Raw genomic sequence first — 16144 nt, forward strand, 5'->3', positions numbered from 1 at the left:
GAGTGAGCCAAAAAGCAACACATGCTTCAGTCTTGTATTACTCATAAAACAATAATAACGATAGATTTCTTATTACTAAACATTTACTAATTACCTTCCTTAAAAAATAAGCTTAGAAACTGAAACTGAGAAACTGAGCTGGTTCAACACCATTTAATTCAGCCAGTGAGTCCATAAACCAAGAATGAAAGATGCGTGAACAGCCTTGGAAGAATCTCCACGCCTCTCGGAGCCTCAGTTTCCCCACTGGACTCAAGGAGGATACTGGGTCGAAGGATTTGCAGGTCAGAGAGCTCCGGCTACCCCAGCTTCATTGGCTCAATCCCACCTGAGGTCCCACCCCTTTTCCCGGGTCGCCCGCCAGTCCACGCCGATTCCAGCCAATTCCCTCTCAGAATCACGCCTCATAATCCCGCCCCTGCAGCGGCCCCGCCTCTAATCCCGGCCCCCGCCCAGCCTCAGGCTCCTTGAGACACACTCTCCTTGCGACGCACGACCCAGCCTTCTCAGCTTCTCACGCCTCTCGATCCCTCTAAGATGGCCTTAGACCCCGAGACCGTTCCGAGCCTCTCTTCCGGCCAAAGACGGGGAGGACACGATGAGTGTCATTAATACTCGTATCCTGAAGTACCTGGCAATTGGTTCTTGGACTTCGAGTCAGTCCCCCACAGACAGTCTCCGCTAAGGCGACGCCGCCGAGTGCGCGGCCCCTGTGCCGAGCATGCTTCTGCGCCTGCGCAGACTTCCTAACTACATTTCCCAGATCCCCGCAGGATTCCGGCTCCTGGGGGCGACGGTCCTCTGAGGGCAAAGGCGGACAAAAGCCTGGAGTCCCAGGGTGGCCTTCGCTTTGGGTACACCGGTGTCAAAGCCTTCTTCTAGCTTCCGTAGGCGGAGTGGAGAAGGAGAAGGTGGTTACACAGTTCGTTTCCTCTCGACCAACCACAGCCTGCTTTCTGAAAGCTAACCACTGGGCCCGTGGCCAGGGCAATCGTCAATTCCGCAAGCCTGTCTCCAATGGCAACTAAGCAAGGAGACTAGGCGAGAGCCCCTCTTTACAGGCGCTTCTAAGTAGTAGGGATGCTCAACAAAACAACGTGCTTTGCTCATAAAACTTTTTTTTTTTTTTGCTCGTAAAACTTAACGGGAGACATGTTAGAGCAGAAGGAAGGGAGAAAAACTGGGTAGGGCGAGACTGAAAGAGTTGATGTGAGGAATATTTCTCAGCGGTGGTGTCTTGAGTAAGGTTTTGAGGGATGAGCAGGAGATCGTCAGGAAGAGAAGGAAAAATGCTATCTTTACTTATATATCTGGCCAAAAATTTAAAGCTGTATGACATACAATCTTGAGGGTGTACGGAAACTACCACTCTCTTACCACGCAAGTGCGGATGGGGGGAATGGCTTCAGCCTCGAAATAAATTAGTCAATTGGCGACTATTTTCTGAAAACCTACCATGTTCCAGGCAGCGCTCTAGGCCCTGGAGATACAGTGGTGACAGACACAAATGACCTGCCTTCAGGAAGTCACAGCAGGCAGTAAATAGGGGACATATAATAGGAAATTACGATAAGCACTATGAAGTAAACATGGAAGGGGCTGAGATAGGAATGAAAAGGTGATCAGGAAGTATAATTATTTTAGAAGATAATTGTGAAATAAAAACCATATATATCTCAAGTGAATTTTAGAGAGATATTAATGTATAGCAGCTGGAGTTTGCCTTACCTGTAGATTTCTTCTTTCTAGTGTTTGTGACAGTTTGAGTTGGGGTTTTCTCTTACTTGCCACTGAAGGCATCCTGAAGTACTAGGATAAACAAGATGAATGCCTTGTTTTGGTTCTTTTGGCTACTTGAGCTAGTAAACTGTCTTTCTTGTTTGAATTCTTAACTTTTCTGTTATTTGAAACCCAGAACATCTTTTGTAATATAACTTATTATTCTTGTTTAAAATATAAAGAGATAAAGAAACTAGATCAGACAGCAAGACAATGGCAAAGGCAAGATTCAAAACTAGGTTCTCTTAGATTAAAAATTCAGTTATTCTACATCAGTATGTTAGTAAAGGAGGGGTGAGTCTTCGAGAAAGTATTACCGAACCCCAAGTCTGTGTGCCCACCACACAGTGAGGCCAAACAATACCAAAATGCTGGAGTTTGGAGCAGAGAAAGGTTTACCTCAGGGTCATGCAAGGAGACAGGTGGCTCACGCCTTAAAAAGAAACCCCGAACTCCCTGAAAGCTTTCAGCAAAGCCCTCTTATAGGAAAGGTTAGGGAGGGGTGTGGTTAGTTGTTGCAAACTTCCTGGTGTCAGGTTGCTTGTTCTTGAGGTCAGGTCATGGTCAGGTAACAATGTTCCTGTCAATCTCCACCAAACAAGTGTTACTCTCTGTTCTAACAAGAAAGGGGAAGGTCCCAAAGCACAACTTTCACTCTCCGAGGCCCAGGCCTGGCTAAGAGAAGGGGGTCCCTGGCAGGGGTGGGGGGTTACCCTGCCCTGGAGCATTCATCCGGCACCCAGTCTGGGTCCTCCCACCAGTGCCCAGGCCTGGCTGAAGAGGCAGAACTCAGTTGGTGGCTCCCTCAGGGCCAGGTCCCCAGAACTTGCCCAGCTGTCATCGCTGAGGGAGCCAGGGGCCCAGGACCCAACTGGTCCTCAGGCTCCTCAGGCCGCCCAAAGGGTGGGGGCCAGCTCCCCCAGACTGTGTCCCATGCAAACTGCCACTGCCATTAGGTCACAGAGGCAGGGATGGGAGAGGGTCACTGCTGCCTCAGGGCCTGAGTCCAGCCAGTGGGTGGTCTCACCTGAGGCGGGGTGAGCTGGAGAGCCCCAGGGGAGAAGGTCAGGATCTGCCTCTTACCTCACTCTCCACCAGATGATCACCACTCCATAGACTCTAAGGTTAGCTCCTCTAATGGTGGCTCATTGACAGTTACTCACTTGGGGGTGGGGCCAAGTGCCCACCAATGGCTGAACAGGCCCCCTAAAGGTCGCCCATTGGCAGTTGCTAGCTTAGGGGAGGGCCCTACTGCAGCACTGACCAATTGCTGAGCAGGACCTCTAACTGGCTGTAACCAACCCGCATTAATGGTCTCCCAGTAACCACTGCCTGGTAACTGGAGGGTGTGCAGCAATGGCCCAGTGCTGAGGGCTGTGCACTGTAGTGCTCTGTTTACAAAGGAAGTGGACCAAAAATGCTGAGAACGTTACATATATGGCAGAATATATTAGGACAAAGGATTTAAAGATGCTATGCCTCTGGTTTTGAGGATGAAGGGGCCACAAGCCAAGGAATGAAGGTGGCTTCTAGAAACTGAAATTTTATACCACAAGCCATAAAAAAATGCAGAAGGAATAAAAATTTAATATTTAAAAATATCATAAAAGTAATAGAATAAAATATAGGCGAACTTTTTCATAATCTTGGGGGTGAGGGAGGCCTTTCTTAGCATGATAGTAGGTCCAAGAATTATAAAAGAAAATACAGATAGAATTGAATACCTAAAAGTTTAAAAATTCTGTGTAGCAAAATACACCATAAACAAAATTGAAAGAGAAATAACAAACTGGGAGAAAATATTAGGAACATAAATACCAAAGAGTTAATATGTATAATACATACACTTACTCCTATAAATCAACACAAAAAGGTGGCCCAATTAAAAATGGGCAAAATATACAAATAAACAATTTGAAGAAGACAAAACATCAATAAATACATTAAAGTATCAATCTCATTATCAATAGGCCATTTTTTTACCTTAAAAATATTTTATTTCTAAAGAATGCTAACAAATGACAATACAGGGTTGCCACAAAACTTCAATTTGTAAAACACACAATAAGGTGAAGCACAATAAAAGGAGGTACAGCTGTACAAAGCTCCCCTCTTAACTTTCAAAACCCTAGGTACACACAAAAATGTGTTCTTAGCTAGCCAAAGTTTGCCTCTCTAGTGATGTAACAAAGCCATAAAATAGCTCTTCTGTCACATTACTTTAAGGTAAACAATAAGACATTTTTACTTATTAGATTAGAAATGTTAAAAATAACAAAAAGGCTAATACAGAGTATTTGTGAAGGAAGTGGAGGAACAGAGATAGGCACTAATATACACTTTCAGGAGTCGTGTAAATTGGTTCATCCTTTTTTGGAGGATTATTTAGCAATAACTGTCAAAATTTTAAATGTGGACATTCTACGATCTCAAGTTTACTTCTAGGAATTCATCTTCTGGAGATGATTTGCACAAGTGTTAAATAATATATTTCCAATGATGGAAAAGAAAATAAAACAACCCAAATGTCCATTAATAGAATTTGGTTAAATAAATTCAAGAAACTCAGCATTAAATATTACGCAGCTGTTAAAAGTGGCAAATGAGGAACTTCCTTGGTGGCTCAGTGGTTAAGAATCTGCCTGCCAATGCAGGGGAAATGGGTTTGAGCGCTGGTCCGGGAAGATCCCACATGGTGCGGAGCAACTAAGCCCATGTGCCACAACTACTGAGCCTGAGCTCTGAAGCCCGTGAGCCACAACTATTGAGCCCATATGCCACAACTACTGAAGCCCACACACCTAGAGCCTGTGCTATGCAACAAGAGAAGCCAACACAATGAGAAGTCTGCACACCGCAATGAATAGTAGCCCCCACTCACTGCAACTAGAGAAAGCCCACACAGCAACAAAGGCCCAATGCAGCCAATAAATAAAATAAACATAAACTTAAAAAGTAAAGTGGCAAATGATGATACATATATATACATATGTATATATTTTTGTACAATACATACTACATGTATATTTCACATTGTCATGGGAAAATATTCACATAATATCAAGTGAAAAAAGTCACTTCTAAAATCACGTCTGTGATTATACCATATAAATAATATTTTATGCACATATATTTCATAACAACAGGAAGGGAGAGACAACAGAAAACCTAGAACAGGAAGGGAGAGACAACAGAAAACCTAGAATCTTAGAAAAAAGTCTAGAATCTTTGGAATAAAGATTTATGGAGAGCCATAGCGTTCTTCGTTTTTGTGTTGAGTTATTCACAATAAACGTGTATTTCATCAACCATGCAAGAAGTCACAGAAGATTGGAAGAAATACCTGAGCAAAGACTTTAAAACATGCTAATAGTTACCACTGATGATGTTGGTGAGATGCCGTCCCATCTATTGCCAATCAGATTGCCAACTGATACAGAAATTTCAGGAAGCCATTAGCTACATGCATGGGGTCATTAAAATGTTCTCTCTTCCCACGACCTCCCTGCCAGGATTTTACTTGGGAACTGGTCAGGTGCTCAGCCTAAGACTTCAGTAGAAAGGATGTTTGTAAAAGTCAAAAACTGGAAGCAACCAAAATATCTAACAGGGTACTGGCTACTACATTGGTCGAATAAAGACAAACTATGCAAAGCCCCCAAACGTCACGTTGTTAAATATTATTTAATGACATGGGTATTTAATGATATGGGTATAATGATCTGGCTAAATCATAATATTTAATGATGGGGCCTGTGATATAAAGTTAAGTAAACATAGAAGTATGCTAAACTGTATATTAAGTGTATCCCAGGTTTATTAAAGCATTATAATACTGCGATTAAGTTTTTAAAAAAATCTATTTATTGTCTGTGTTGGGTCTTCATTGCTGTTCAAAGGCTTTCTCTAGTTGTGGTGAGCAGGGACTACTCTTCATTGTGGTGCACAGGCTTCTCACTGTGGTGGCTTCTCTTGTGGTGGAGCATGGGCTTGAGACACTCAGGCTTGAGTAGTTGCAGCACACAGGCTCAGTAGTTGTGGCTCGCAGTCTATAGAGTGCCAGGCTCAGTAGTTGTGGTGAGCAGGCTTAGTTGCTCTGTGGCATGTGGGATCTTCCTGGACAGGGGATTGAACCCACGTCCACTGCATTGGCAGGTGGATTCTTAACCACTGTGCTACCAGGGAAGTCCCAGTGATTGTGTTAAAAATAGCAGAAGTGTAGCAAAATGTTAACAGTTATCTCTGGGTAGCACCAGCCTTTGGGTAAAATCTTCCAGATTTCTTGGATCTTGTAAATTTTTTATAAGAAGTATGTATTTCTTTAATGGGGGAAAATGATTTAAACACATCTTCCTCCCCAAGAAGCATGTATTGGTTTTTATAATGACAATAAACATTATTTTAAGAAGGAAATGTAATATGTGGAATGTGTTCAATCCCAATAGAAGTTCAGTGCATAGCATCTGGAGTCTGATTACTTGAACTTGAGTCCAGACTCCATGACCTCAAAGCTGTGAGACTTTGTCCACTTCACCTGTGTGCCTCAGTGTCCTCATCTGTGAAATGGACAATACAGCCCTGAACATATATGGCTGTTGAAGAATGAAAGGAGTTCATACTTACCAAGGACTTAGAACAAAATTGGCACACAGTAAGTTACTGAAATCACTAGCCATTTTATATGCTTGACATGGGAATATGATTGATGTTCAGTCAGTGCTGGCAAAAACGTAACAGAACTGTGGTCCTCAGGTCCCAGCCTGTGCCAGGTAGATTAGGTTCAGCCCCTTTGGAAAGCAATTTGACAACATGTTCCAGAAACTAAGAAAATGGTTAGAGTCTTAATTCTGTTATTCCCATCCTGGGAATTCGACTTAGAGAAATGATACCCCCAAAAGGAGAGGGGAAGTAAGAAAGGAAAATTACGACTCATTATTACATGACTCATAATTGGGAAAAGTGGTGAATAACCTGTGTGAATCGGGGGCTCAGAGCAAAGCCTAAATGAGGGAGTGGATTTGTAGATTATTCTACACCCACCAATGAAATAACATTAGCCTAATAATGATGAATATGAAGTTTATGTGGTGACAAAGGACAATATCATGGTATAATGAGGGCAAAACAGAGAAGCCAAAATTGTTTCTACACTCTTATTACAATTAAATAAAGTAACACTTATTTTTAAACGATATTTGGAAGGAAAGATGAAAAAAAAAATCAAAACAACCTGACTTGAGAGTGGCCAAGTTGTAGGTGAGTATATGGCTTTTGTTTTATGATCCAAAATTTTCAACATTTAAAAATATGGACTACAGAGTGAAACCAGAAAGAAATATGCTCAAAATGACTAGTGGGTCTCTCTGGGCTGTGGGATTATGGGGACTTGGTAGTTTAGTTCATACTTCTCTACACTTTTCAAATTACCCTTTTCAATGAGCTTATGTTATTCTACTTAAAAATTTTTTCCTGTTATAAAATTATGTGTATTATTTATAATAAAAGTACTATGTTTCAAAAATATGAGGAGAGAAAAACCTCCTTTTGGGCATGAATAAAATCAGAAAATGATGTTTATCAGGGCAATTACTTTGTAAAGCATAATTCCTAGAAATGGAAAAGACAGAAACAATAGGACATTAAAAACGGCTGGAAATATATGAAACATATTCTGTGTTTAAGACAACTGCATATTTTTCAGTGAAATTTGTAGCTTAGATTTTTAAAGGAAACTAAAATCATCTGGCATTTATCTTTAGCTACACATATTTGCGACTTTTACTCTGAAGGATGAATCTCTCCAGCTGTGTTTGTTTTTTCTTAAATTTCCAGGCTCTAATTTAACAAATGATGAATAAATTAAAAAAACTTGGAGAGACCTTATTAAAGATCCCAGATGAAGCTGCATCCTATTTAGACTTCTCCATATCTACCACCATCTGGGGACATTGTAGGGTTGAGAAATAGGGGGGAAGCTGAGATTTTGGGGGGAAGCCTTTTGAATGATCAGGTGTCCCAGCTGGTGAAAAATGGTGCCAGCCTCTTTCTAGGAAATAAAGGAACCAAGTCTCTCAATATATACTGTTAGGGTTCCTCTCTGGGAGGAAGTTACTACTGCTGATGAAGGCTGAATGGAACCCAACAGCAGAATCGCCAGTTTGTTTCATTCTCAGGTTCTCTAGTCAGCATGAGTTCTCTGATGATCAGTGAGCTGCGTACTCCAAGCAAAGGCTTTCTCAAAATTACCACAGACGTAGCTATCCTGCACGGCATGAAGTCTCTGATGTTTGGCCAGGTGTGAACCCCAGCTAAAATCCTCTCCCCATTCTTTACACACATAGTGGTTGCCACCCATGTGAACTTTCTGGTGCTGAATGAGGTGTGAAATTTGGGTATATGTTTTCCCACAGTTCTTACACTTGTAGGGCTTCTCCCCTGTGTGAATCCTCTGATGCTGAATAAGGTGGATGCTCTGGTTGAAAGCTTTCCCACATTCCTTACAGGCATAGGGTTTCTCACCAGTGTGAATCCTCTGATGTTGAGTGAGGGATGAATTGTGACTGAATGTTTTCCCACACTCCTTACACTTATAGGGTTTCTCGCCCGTGTGGATCTTCTGATGCTCAATGAGATGGGTGCTCCGGCTGAAGGCTTTCCCACACTCACTGCACTCATAAGGTTTCTCTCCAGTGTGAGTCCTCTGGTGTTGAATGAGGTGGGAAATCTGGGTGTATGCCTTCCCACAAACTTTACACTCATAGGGCTTCTCCCCAGTATGAATTCTCTGGTGGCGCGTAAGTGAAGAGTTCTGGCTGAAGGTTTTCCCACATTCATTACACTTGTAGGGCTTCTCTCCAGTGTGAATTGTCTGGTGTTGAGTAAAGGAGGAGGTGTGACTGAAAGCCTTTCCACACTCATTACATATATAGGGTTTCTCTCCCATGTGAATGCTCTGGTGCCTCATGAGATGGGAAATCTGTGTGTAAGCCTTCCCACACTCATGACACTCATATGGCTTCTCGCCAGTATGAATTCTCTGATGCTGAGTCAGGGACGAACTGTGGCTGAAGGCTTTGCCACACTCAGGACACTCGTAAGGTTTCTCTCCAGTGTGAACTCGCTGGTGCTGGGTCAGTGACGAGCTGTGGCTGAAGGTTTTCCCACACTCGTTACACTTGTAGGGTTTCTCTCCAGTGTGGATTGTCTGGTGCTGAGTCAGGGAGGAAGTGTGACAGAAAGCCTTGCCACACTCACTGCATTTGTAGGGCTTCTCCCCTGTGTGGATTTTCTGGTGGCGGGTGAGGTGGGACACCTGGGAGTAGAACTTCCCACACTGGTTGCATTTATAGGGTTTCTCCCCAGTGTGGCATCGCTGGTGTTTGATGAGGGAGGAGCTCTGGGTGAAGGCTTTCCCACATTCCTTGCATTTGTAGGGTTTCTCTCCAGTGTGGATCCTCTGATGCTCAGTGAGCGATGAGCTCTGGGTAAAGGTCTTGCCACATTCGTTGCAGGCATAGGGCTTCTCTCCGGTGTGGATGATGTGGTGCTGAATGAAATATGAGCTGTTGCTGAATGCCTTTCCACAATCATTACACTTGTAGGGCTTCTCTCCAGTGTGAATTCTCTGGTGTAGAACATAGTCTGAATGGTAGATGAAGGCTTTCCCACATTCCATGCAGTTAAATGGTTTCTTTTCTACAAAGGTCCTTTGGTGTTTCAGGCTCTTTCTTGACCTGGTCCACTTCTGAGGGTTCTCTCCCCCAGGCACTCTTTGCTTCCTGACAAAGGCTGATGTCCGCCTGAAGCTTCTCAACTCCCCATGGATGTTTTTCTTGGGAGTAGCAAACAACCACCGCAAACGCCTCTCTTGCTTTCCCTGGTCCTCCAGTTGATGGCTGCATGTCCAAGAGTCCCCCAACTTGGCATCTCCAAGCACTGCCCTTATAATTCCCTCCATCTTTCCCATTGGGGAAGCCATCTCTTCGGAAATATTCTTTTTTAGAAGTGTCTCCTGAGTAGTTGCAGAGCTCGTCTCCAAGTCTGAAAGAAATGGAAAATATGAACTTCATCTGTCCTAGGACAAAAGAAGCTGGTTATTTAGACCTGGCATTGTAATTTTTTTTTTTTTGGCTGCACTTGTGGGATCTTAGTTTCCTGACCAGGGATCGAACCTGCTCCCGCTGTAGTGGTAGCATGGAGTCTTAATCACTGGACCACCAGGGAAGTCTCCCTTGGCCCATTTTTAATTGGATTATTTGCCTTTTTATTATTGAGTTATAAGAATTATCAGTTCCTTATCAGACATAATTTACAGAATTTTTCTGGCATTTTGTGGGTTGCCTTTTCATTTTCTTTGTAGTGTCTTTTGAAGCACAAAAGTTTTAAATTTTTATGATGTCCAATTTATTTTTTCTTTTGTTGTGTGTTCCCTTGATGTCATATCTAAGAAACCATTGCCTAATCCAATGACATCAGGATTATTTTGAAAATCCCACATAGGATTTAGTTGCCCTGTTTCTATTTGGGGTGATCTCACAGCCATCCACTAGTTCGGTGATTTTTCTGGAAAGATTTACATGACTCAACAACAAGTTGTCCACACAGCTAAAATTTATTACAGCAAAGTATATAACAAGTAAGTGTGTAGGTGAAGCCTACAGAGATCATGTGAAGGCTTCCAAGTCATCCTCTCTCTGCAAGGGTCACTTGGATGTGCTTTTCTCTACTGATGTGAACTTCAGAGGTACATGGAAGATGCCTTCACCCAGGGCAGTCTGCTTGAGTCTTAGCACCCAGAGTTCTCTAATTTACTCCCCAAAAGAAATTCAGTGAAGTGGGTACTATCAGTGTCCCCAATCAATGTCCCCACTTTACAGACAAGCACCAAGATGTTAAGTCACTTACCCACAGTCACATGGCCTGTCAGTGGCAGGGCTGGGATTTGAACTCAGAGAGTCTAGCTCCAGAGCCCACACTCTTAACTGCCACATGAACAAGTGCAATAATAGCAGTTCAAGCAAGGAGCTGTGAAAGCACAGAGAAGCGGCAGGTAACTCAGCCTGGAAGTCAGGGAAGGCCTCCTGGAGGAGGTGACCTGTAGCCTTGAGCTACATGAAGGTGTTCACTAGGCAGACAAAGCAGGGAAGGGTGTTTCAGGCAGAGGGAACAGCACGTGTGAAGGCCCAAAGATGGGAACGCTCACTCAGATTGAGGGATGGATGGGGCTTCAGTGAGTGAGGTCAGGACATGGGGTACCACCATGCGTAGATGGTGACGAGAGATGAGGCCAGAGACAGAGCAGGCTGGACCATGCAGGGCCTCGAGTGCCAGGTTTGGGGGCTAGGACTCTGTCTCAGGGCCACTGGGGAGCCACAGGTCTGTGAGCAGGGGAGGGATGGGATCTGGGGCCTTGTGTGAGATGAACTGGAGGGCATAAGACTGGAGGCTGGGAGGCCAGAGAGGAGGCTGCCATGAGGGTCCAGGTGAGGGAAGCTGAGGCCTGAGCCAGGGCTATGAGAGAGGCAGGGGGCTGCTGCGCAAAGACATGGGGGCTGGAGGGACAGGACTGGGGCCTGATGGGCTGTGGTGAGTGAGGGGGAAGAAGGGGGCAAGTCCTGGTCCCCCAACAGGGTAGACAAGTGACAGAAACAAAGATGCTTCAGTTCCCTCCTCTAATGAGGTTGTGGGCCAGTGGGGGCAGAAATCTGGCTTCTTCCTGTCCCCCAACATGTCAGGCCAGGTCCCACTTCTGGTTCTATTACAGAAGTGATTCCCAATAAATAAAGTTAGTCCCCTACATACAAACCTTCAAGTTGCAAACTTTCAAAGATGGGAACATGTGTTCTCATGTCCAATCACGTAAGTTAGTTCATGTGTCTGGTATACTTTTCAAGATGCTGTACTGTAAGATTTAAAATGTTTTCTTTATTTTTTATGTTTGTTTTTTACGTATTATTTGTGTGAAAAGTATTATAAACCTATTACAGTACAGTACTATATAGCTGATTGTGTTAGTTGGGTACCTAGGCTAACTTTGTTGGACTTAACGAACAAACTGGACTTACAAACGTGCTCCTGGAATGAATGCGTTTGTATGTGGGGGACTTACTGTAATCATAACGATAATCATCGGAGCCTATTCTGAGCAGGGGGTTCCTGGGTGCCCTCTGTATGTGTTAACTCACTTATTCTTCCCAACTCCAGGTACTATTATTGACCCCATTTTGCAGATGAGGAAATTGAGGCACAGAGGGGCTAAATGACTTGCCTAAAGGTCACACAGTCAGGAAGCAATAGAACTGGGATTTCAACCCAGCGCCCACAGTGATGGCCTGTATTTTACAACCCCTCACTTTCGAATGACTGTCACTGATCATGACTGACAGGGTAGGAAGATGGCTTGCACCTGCTGGACATCCTCACCCACCTTGACAGGTAACTTGCTGGTCTTCTCTCCTCTCCATCCTGGGCTCTTCCCCTCGCTCTAGACGGGAGATCACATCGGGTTTGGACCCAGGGAGTCCTGCCCCTGGAAAAGACACAAGACTTGGCCATGGGTGCCACGGTCACAGGGAGGCCTCAGGGCTGGGCCCGAGGCCCAGGGTCTGCAGGGGAGATGCATACATTGGACGCCTAATGATTAGCGGATCTGAAGGTCAATGCAAGACTCGTTTGTTGAGTGCCCACTGCATTCCAGAGAGAACCTGAGTCCTGACATCACTGTTTAAGGCTCCAGCTCTGCGTTCTGGTTGAGTGAAAAATACACATCGCATTTCGAAGGCCTGATATGGAGAAAAGAGAAAAATGATCTCACTGATAATTTATAGATTGATTATGATGTCAACATGTGCCCAAATGAGCATAGTTCGGCCAGATTGGGTGCAACAAAACAGATAACTAAAATTCATCTCATCTGTTTCTTTTGACTTTTTCATGCCTGCTGTCATTGAGGTCACTAATTCCTCTCTTCCTGCAGTGGGCGGAACAGTGTTCCTCCCAAATTAGGCCGCCAAGGAACCTCAGCAGGTGACCTGATTTGGAAAGAGGGGCTTTACAGATGTAAATGCTTAAGATGAGGCCCTACTGGATTCAGGTAGGAATCTAAATCACCCTAAATCCAATGACGGGTGTCCTTATAAGAAGAGGAAAGACGCAGACACATTTGGAGGGGAAAAGGCCAGGTGAAAATGGAGGCAGAGACTGGGGTGATGCAGGTACAGGGCAAAGAACTCCAAGGATGCCAGGAGTCTTCAGAAGCTGGAAGAAGCAAGGAAAGACTCTTCCAAGGAGCCTTGAGAAGGAGCCCAGCCCTGCCCCCACCTTGAGTTTGCACTCCTGGCTTCCAGAACTATGAGAGGATACATTGCTGCCACCTTGAGTGCCCACGTTTGTGGTAACTTGCTACAGCTTCCTAGGAAAGAAACACACTCCCTACTGATCATTTCTATAAGCAAATGTGCTGAAAAATCGCTCTCACCTTAAATGACAAGCTTTCCTCTGCATGGAGAAGAGGGAGGAAGGAAGAGAAAGGAAGGGGATGACATTGAGGAGAGTGGCAGGGGTAAGGTCACATAAGGGTATGAAGGAGCAGGTACAGGCCATGCGCAGGACTGGCGTGGTGACTGGATGCGCGGGGACTGTCCCTGAGATGGGTGTACTAGAGGAGGAGTGGGTCCAGGGAGACATGGTGAGCTCGGTGAGGACAGGGAGCATGAGGGCCGGGACCTCCCCAGGGAGATGTTCTGTAGGCCACCAGCTACACAGACTGAAGGGACCTTGTCTGTATGTGCAGGTTGTACAGAAAAGGGTTTAACACAGCAGGTGACTGCTCTCCTTGGCAAGGCCTGCTCACAAAGCTGCCCTTGCTGGCATCTGGGAACCTGGGTTTTGGGAGGTTTCCAGCACTCTCTAACTGACAAGAGGGGCTCCCTATGCCTAAACTGTCTATTCAAAACAATGTGGTTTTTCTCCTGGGCATATATTCATACAAAACTCTAATTTGAAAAGATACGTGTAGTGAATTCTCTGGTGGTCCAGCGGCTAGGACTCTACACTTTCACTGCAGAGGGCCTGGGGTTCAATCCCTGGTCTTGGAACTAACATCACACAAGCCGCATGGTGCGGCATAAACTAAACTAAACTAAAATAAACATGCACCCCTATGTGCATAGCAGCACTATTTACAGTAGCAAAGACATGGAAACAACCTAAATGTCCATTGAAAGATGAATGGATAAAGAAGATGTGGTGTATATATACGATGGAATATTACTCAGTCATAAAAAGAATGAAATAATGCCATTAGAAGCAACATGAATGGACTTAGAGATGATCATTTACTAAGTGAAGTAAGTCAGACAGAGAAAGACAAATATCCCACGATATTGCTTATATGTGGAATCTAAAATACAACACAGATCAACATATCTATGAAACAAAAACAGACTCACAGACATAGAGAACAGACTTGTGGTTGCTGGGGTGGGGGGGATGGGGGAGGAATGGGTTGGGAATTTGGGATTAGCAGATGCAAACTATTATATATAGGATGGATAAACAAAAGGGCCTACTGTATAGGACAGGGAACTCTATTCAATATCCTGTGATCAACCATAATGGAAAAGAATATGAAAAAGAATTAGAAAAAGAATAACTGAATCACTCTGCTGTACAGAAGAAATTAACACAGCATTGTAAATCAACTATACTTTAATAAATTAAAAAGAAGAAGAAGAGGACAGGGGCACAGGCTGAAGATTTTGTGGGATAGGCAGAGGACTTGGGGCCCTCACGGATACAGGACTCTGGGAGAAGCCGACAGAGAGACAGAGAGATGAACAAGGGCCACCTAAGGGGGCCTGGTGACAGGAACAGAGAGGACCCCAGTGAATGCCCACAGTTAAGCAGTGGATGGACACAGAGGAGATAAGGGCTGAAGGGGGCATCCTGTCTCTTCCTGGGAGGGCAGAGGGCAGGGCCTCACCCAGCGAGAGAAGGTTCTGGTAGTTCTCCAGCATCACATCCCGATATAGCTCCCTCTGGCCAGGCCCTAGCCGGCCCCACTCCTCCAGGGTAAAGTCCACAGCCACGTCTTTGAAGGTCACCGATTCCTGCAAGGGCCAATTTTACATCACAGATGGGCACATCTTTCCAGAACTCTGGGGTGGGACAAGTCATGGGTTACGAGTCTATCACTTACTCCCTGGGCTGCAACATTCTGACTCAGCCGATTTGGGACCCCTGAATTAAACATGCCCACGGAATGTAAAAAGTCAAGGGCAGCTGTTAGCTAACAGGTACCCTTGTAGAACGTAAAACAAGCCACCCCCGCCACTACATTCACGTGACTCTTTACTGCCATTTGTTGGAAAATTGTTATAATACACCAATTATTTCTAGCATATGACAGTGGACTGCCATCTGCATGTAAATTGCTATAATAAATATACCCATGTAGGAGGTAGAAGATGCAAATCATGCCACTGAGATGAGGCACCCTTGTGCAGTGCGTAACTTACACACCTGTACATGATAGCCCTGAGAAACACTTTAAAAAAACTATTGGAGTTCCCTAGTGGTCCAGTGGTTAAGACTCTGTGTTTCCAACGCAGGGGGCATGGGTTTGATTCCTGGTTGGGGAACTTCTGCATGCCGTGTGGCATGGCCAAAAAACTAAACCAAACCAAACCAAGACAAAAACCGCCCCACCAAGTCATGTGCTAGAGCTATTCCTAAGTTGCACTACATCCCAGACTCCAATTCTGATCCCAACTCCCACTCCTGACTCCAAGAATAAGGCTCAGGGATGAAGAAAACTGGCCACTGCCCACTTCGCCTGGTAACCAAAGGCTGCCGAGCGTTCGATGATTGATTTTTAGACCGTGTCATAATGTCATAATTCTCCAGCTTGGAGAATCCTGCCCCCCGGCCCTGCAACTCCCAGTCCCATCACCGTATCTCTCCTAGTGTTGGGAGGGGCAGAAGGTCTTGGGGCCACAGGCAGAGACAGGGAAGGCTCTCTGGGGTCCACAAAGTCATCTCGGGGAAGCGGGGAGCCCAGACTCACCTGGCCCTTGCCTGTCAGGGTCCTGATGGCCATTGCTGGGTCCCAGGCATGCACCTCCAGAGGAAAGGACCAGGCCTGAATCCGCAAAGCTACAGGAGGAAGATAGAGCAGAGAGGGGGTCAGTTCTGGCTCAGACAGACAGACACTTTGCAAACGATGCCTCATGACAGAGGGGCCCCTCGTCTCCTAAGAGCCAAAGCAAAGGCTCGGGGCAGGCTGCCTGAGGCCCCCATTCTATAGCAATCACCACTAGCAACCAAGGGGTTCAGCTCACTGCACACGACAAGTCTCAAAGAAGTA

At 45.0% G+C, this 16144-nt stretch overlaps 1 protein-coding gene across 1 annotated transcript; it reads right to left on the minus strand.

Annotated features, from left to right (window-relative positions):
- Nucleotides 1–7900: 7900 nt before the first annotated feature.
- Nucleotides 7901–15916, minus strand: LOC130838367 (zinc finger protein 420-like). The gene is made up of 4 exons (XM_057711344.1): nucleotides 15845–15916; nucleotides 14762–14888; nucleotides 12219–12301; nucleotides 7901–9403 (listed from the first exon to the last, which is right to left on the minus strand). The coding sequence occupies exons 1-4, from the start codon at nucleotides 15875–15877 to the stop codon at nucleotides 7958–7960; spliced, it is 1689 nt and encodes a 562-aa protein (XP_057567327.1). The 5' UTR covers nucleotides 15878–15916; the 3' UTR covers nucleotides 7901–7957.
- Between the last annotated feature and the right edge of the window lie 228 nt (nucleotides 15917–16144).

Source organism: Hippopotamus amphibius, chromosome 16 (assembly GCF_030028045.1).
Source record: "Hippopotamus amphibius kiboko isolate mHipAmp2 chromosome 16, mHipAmp2.hap2, whole genome shotgun sequence".
Taxonomy (NCBI): Eukaryota; Metazoa; Chordata; class Mammalia; order Artiodactyla; family Hippopotamidae; genus Hippopotamus; species Hippopotamus amphibius.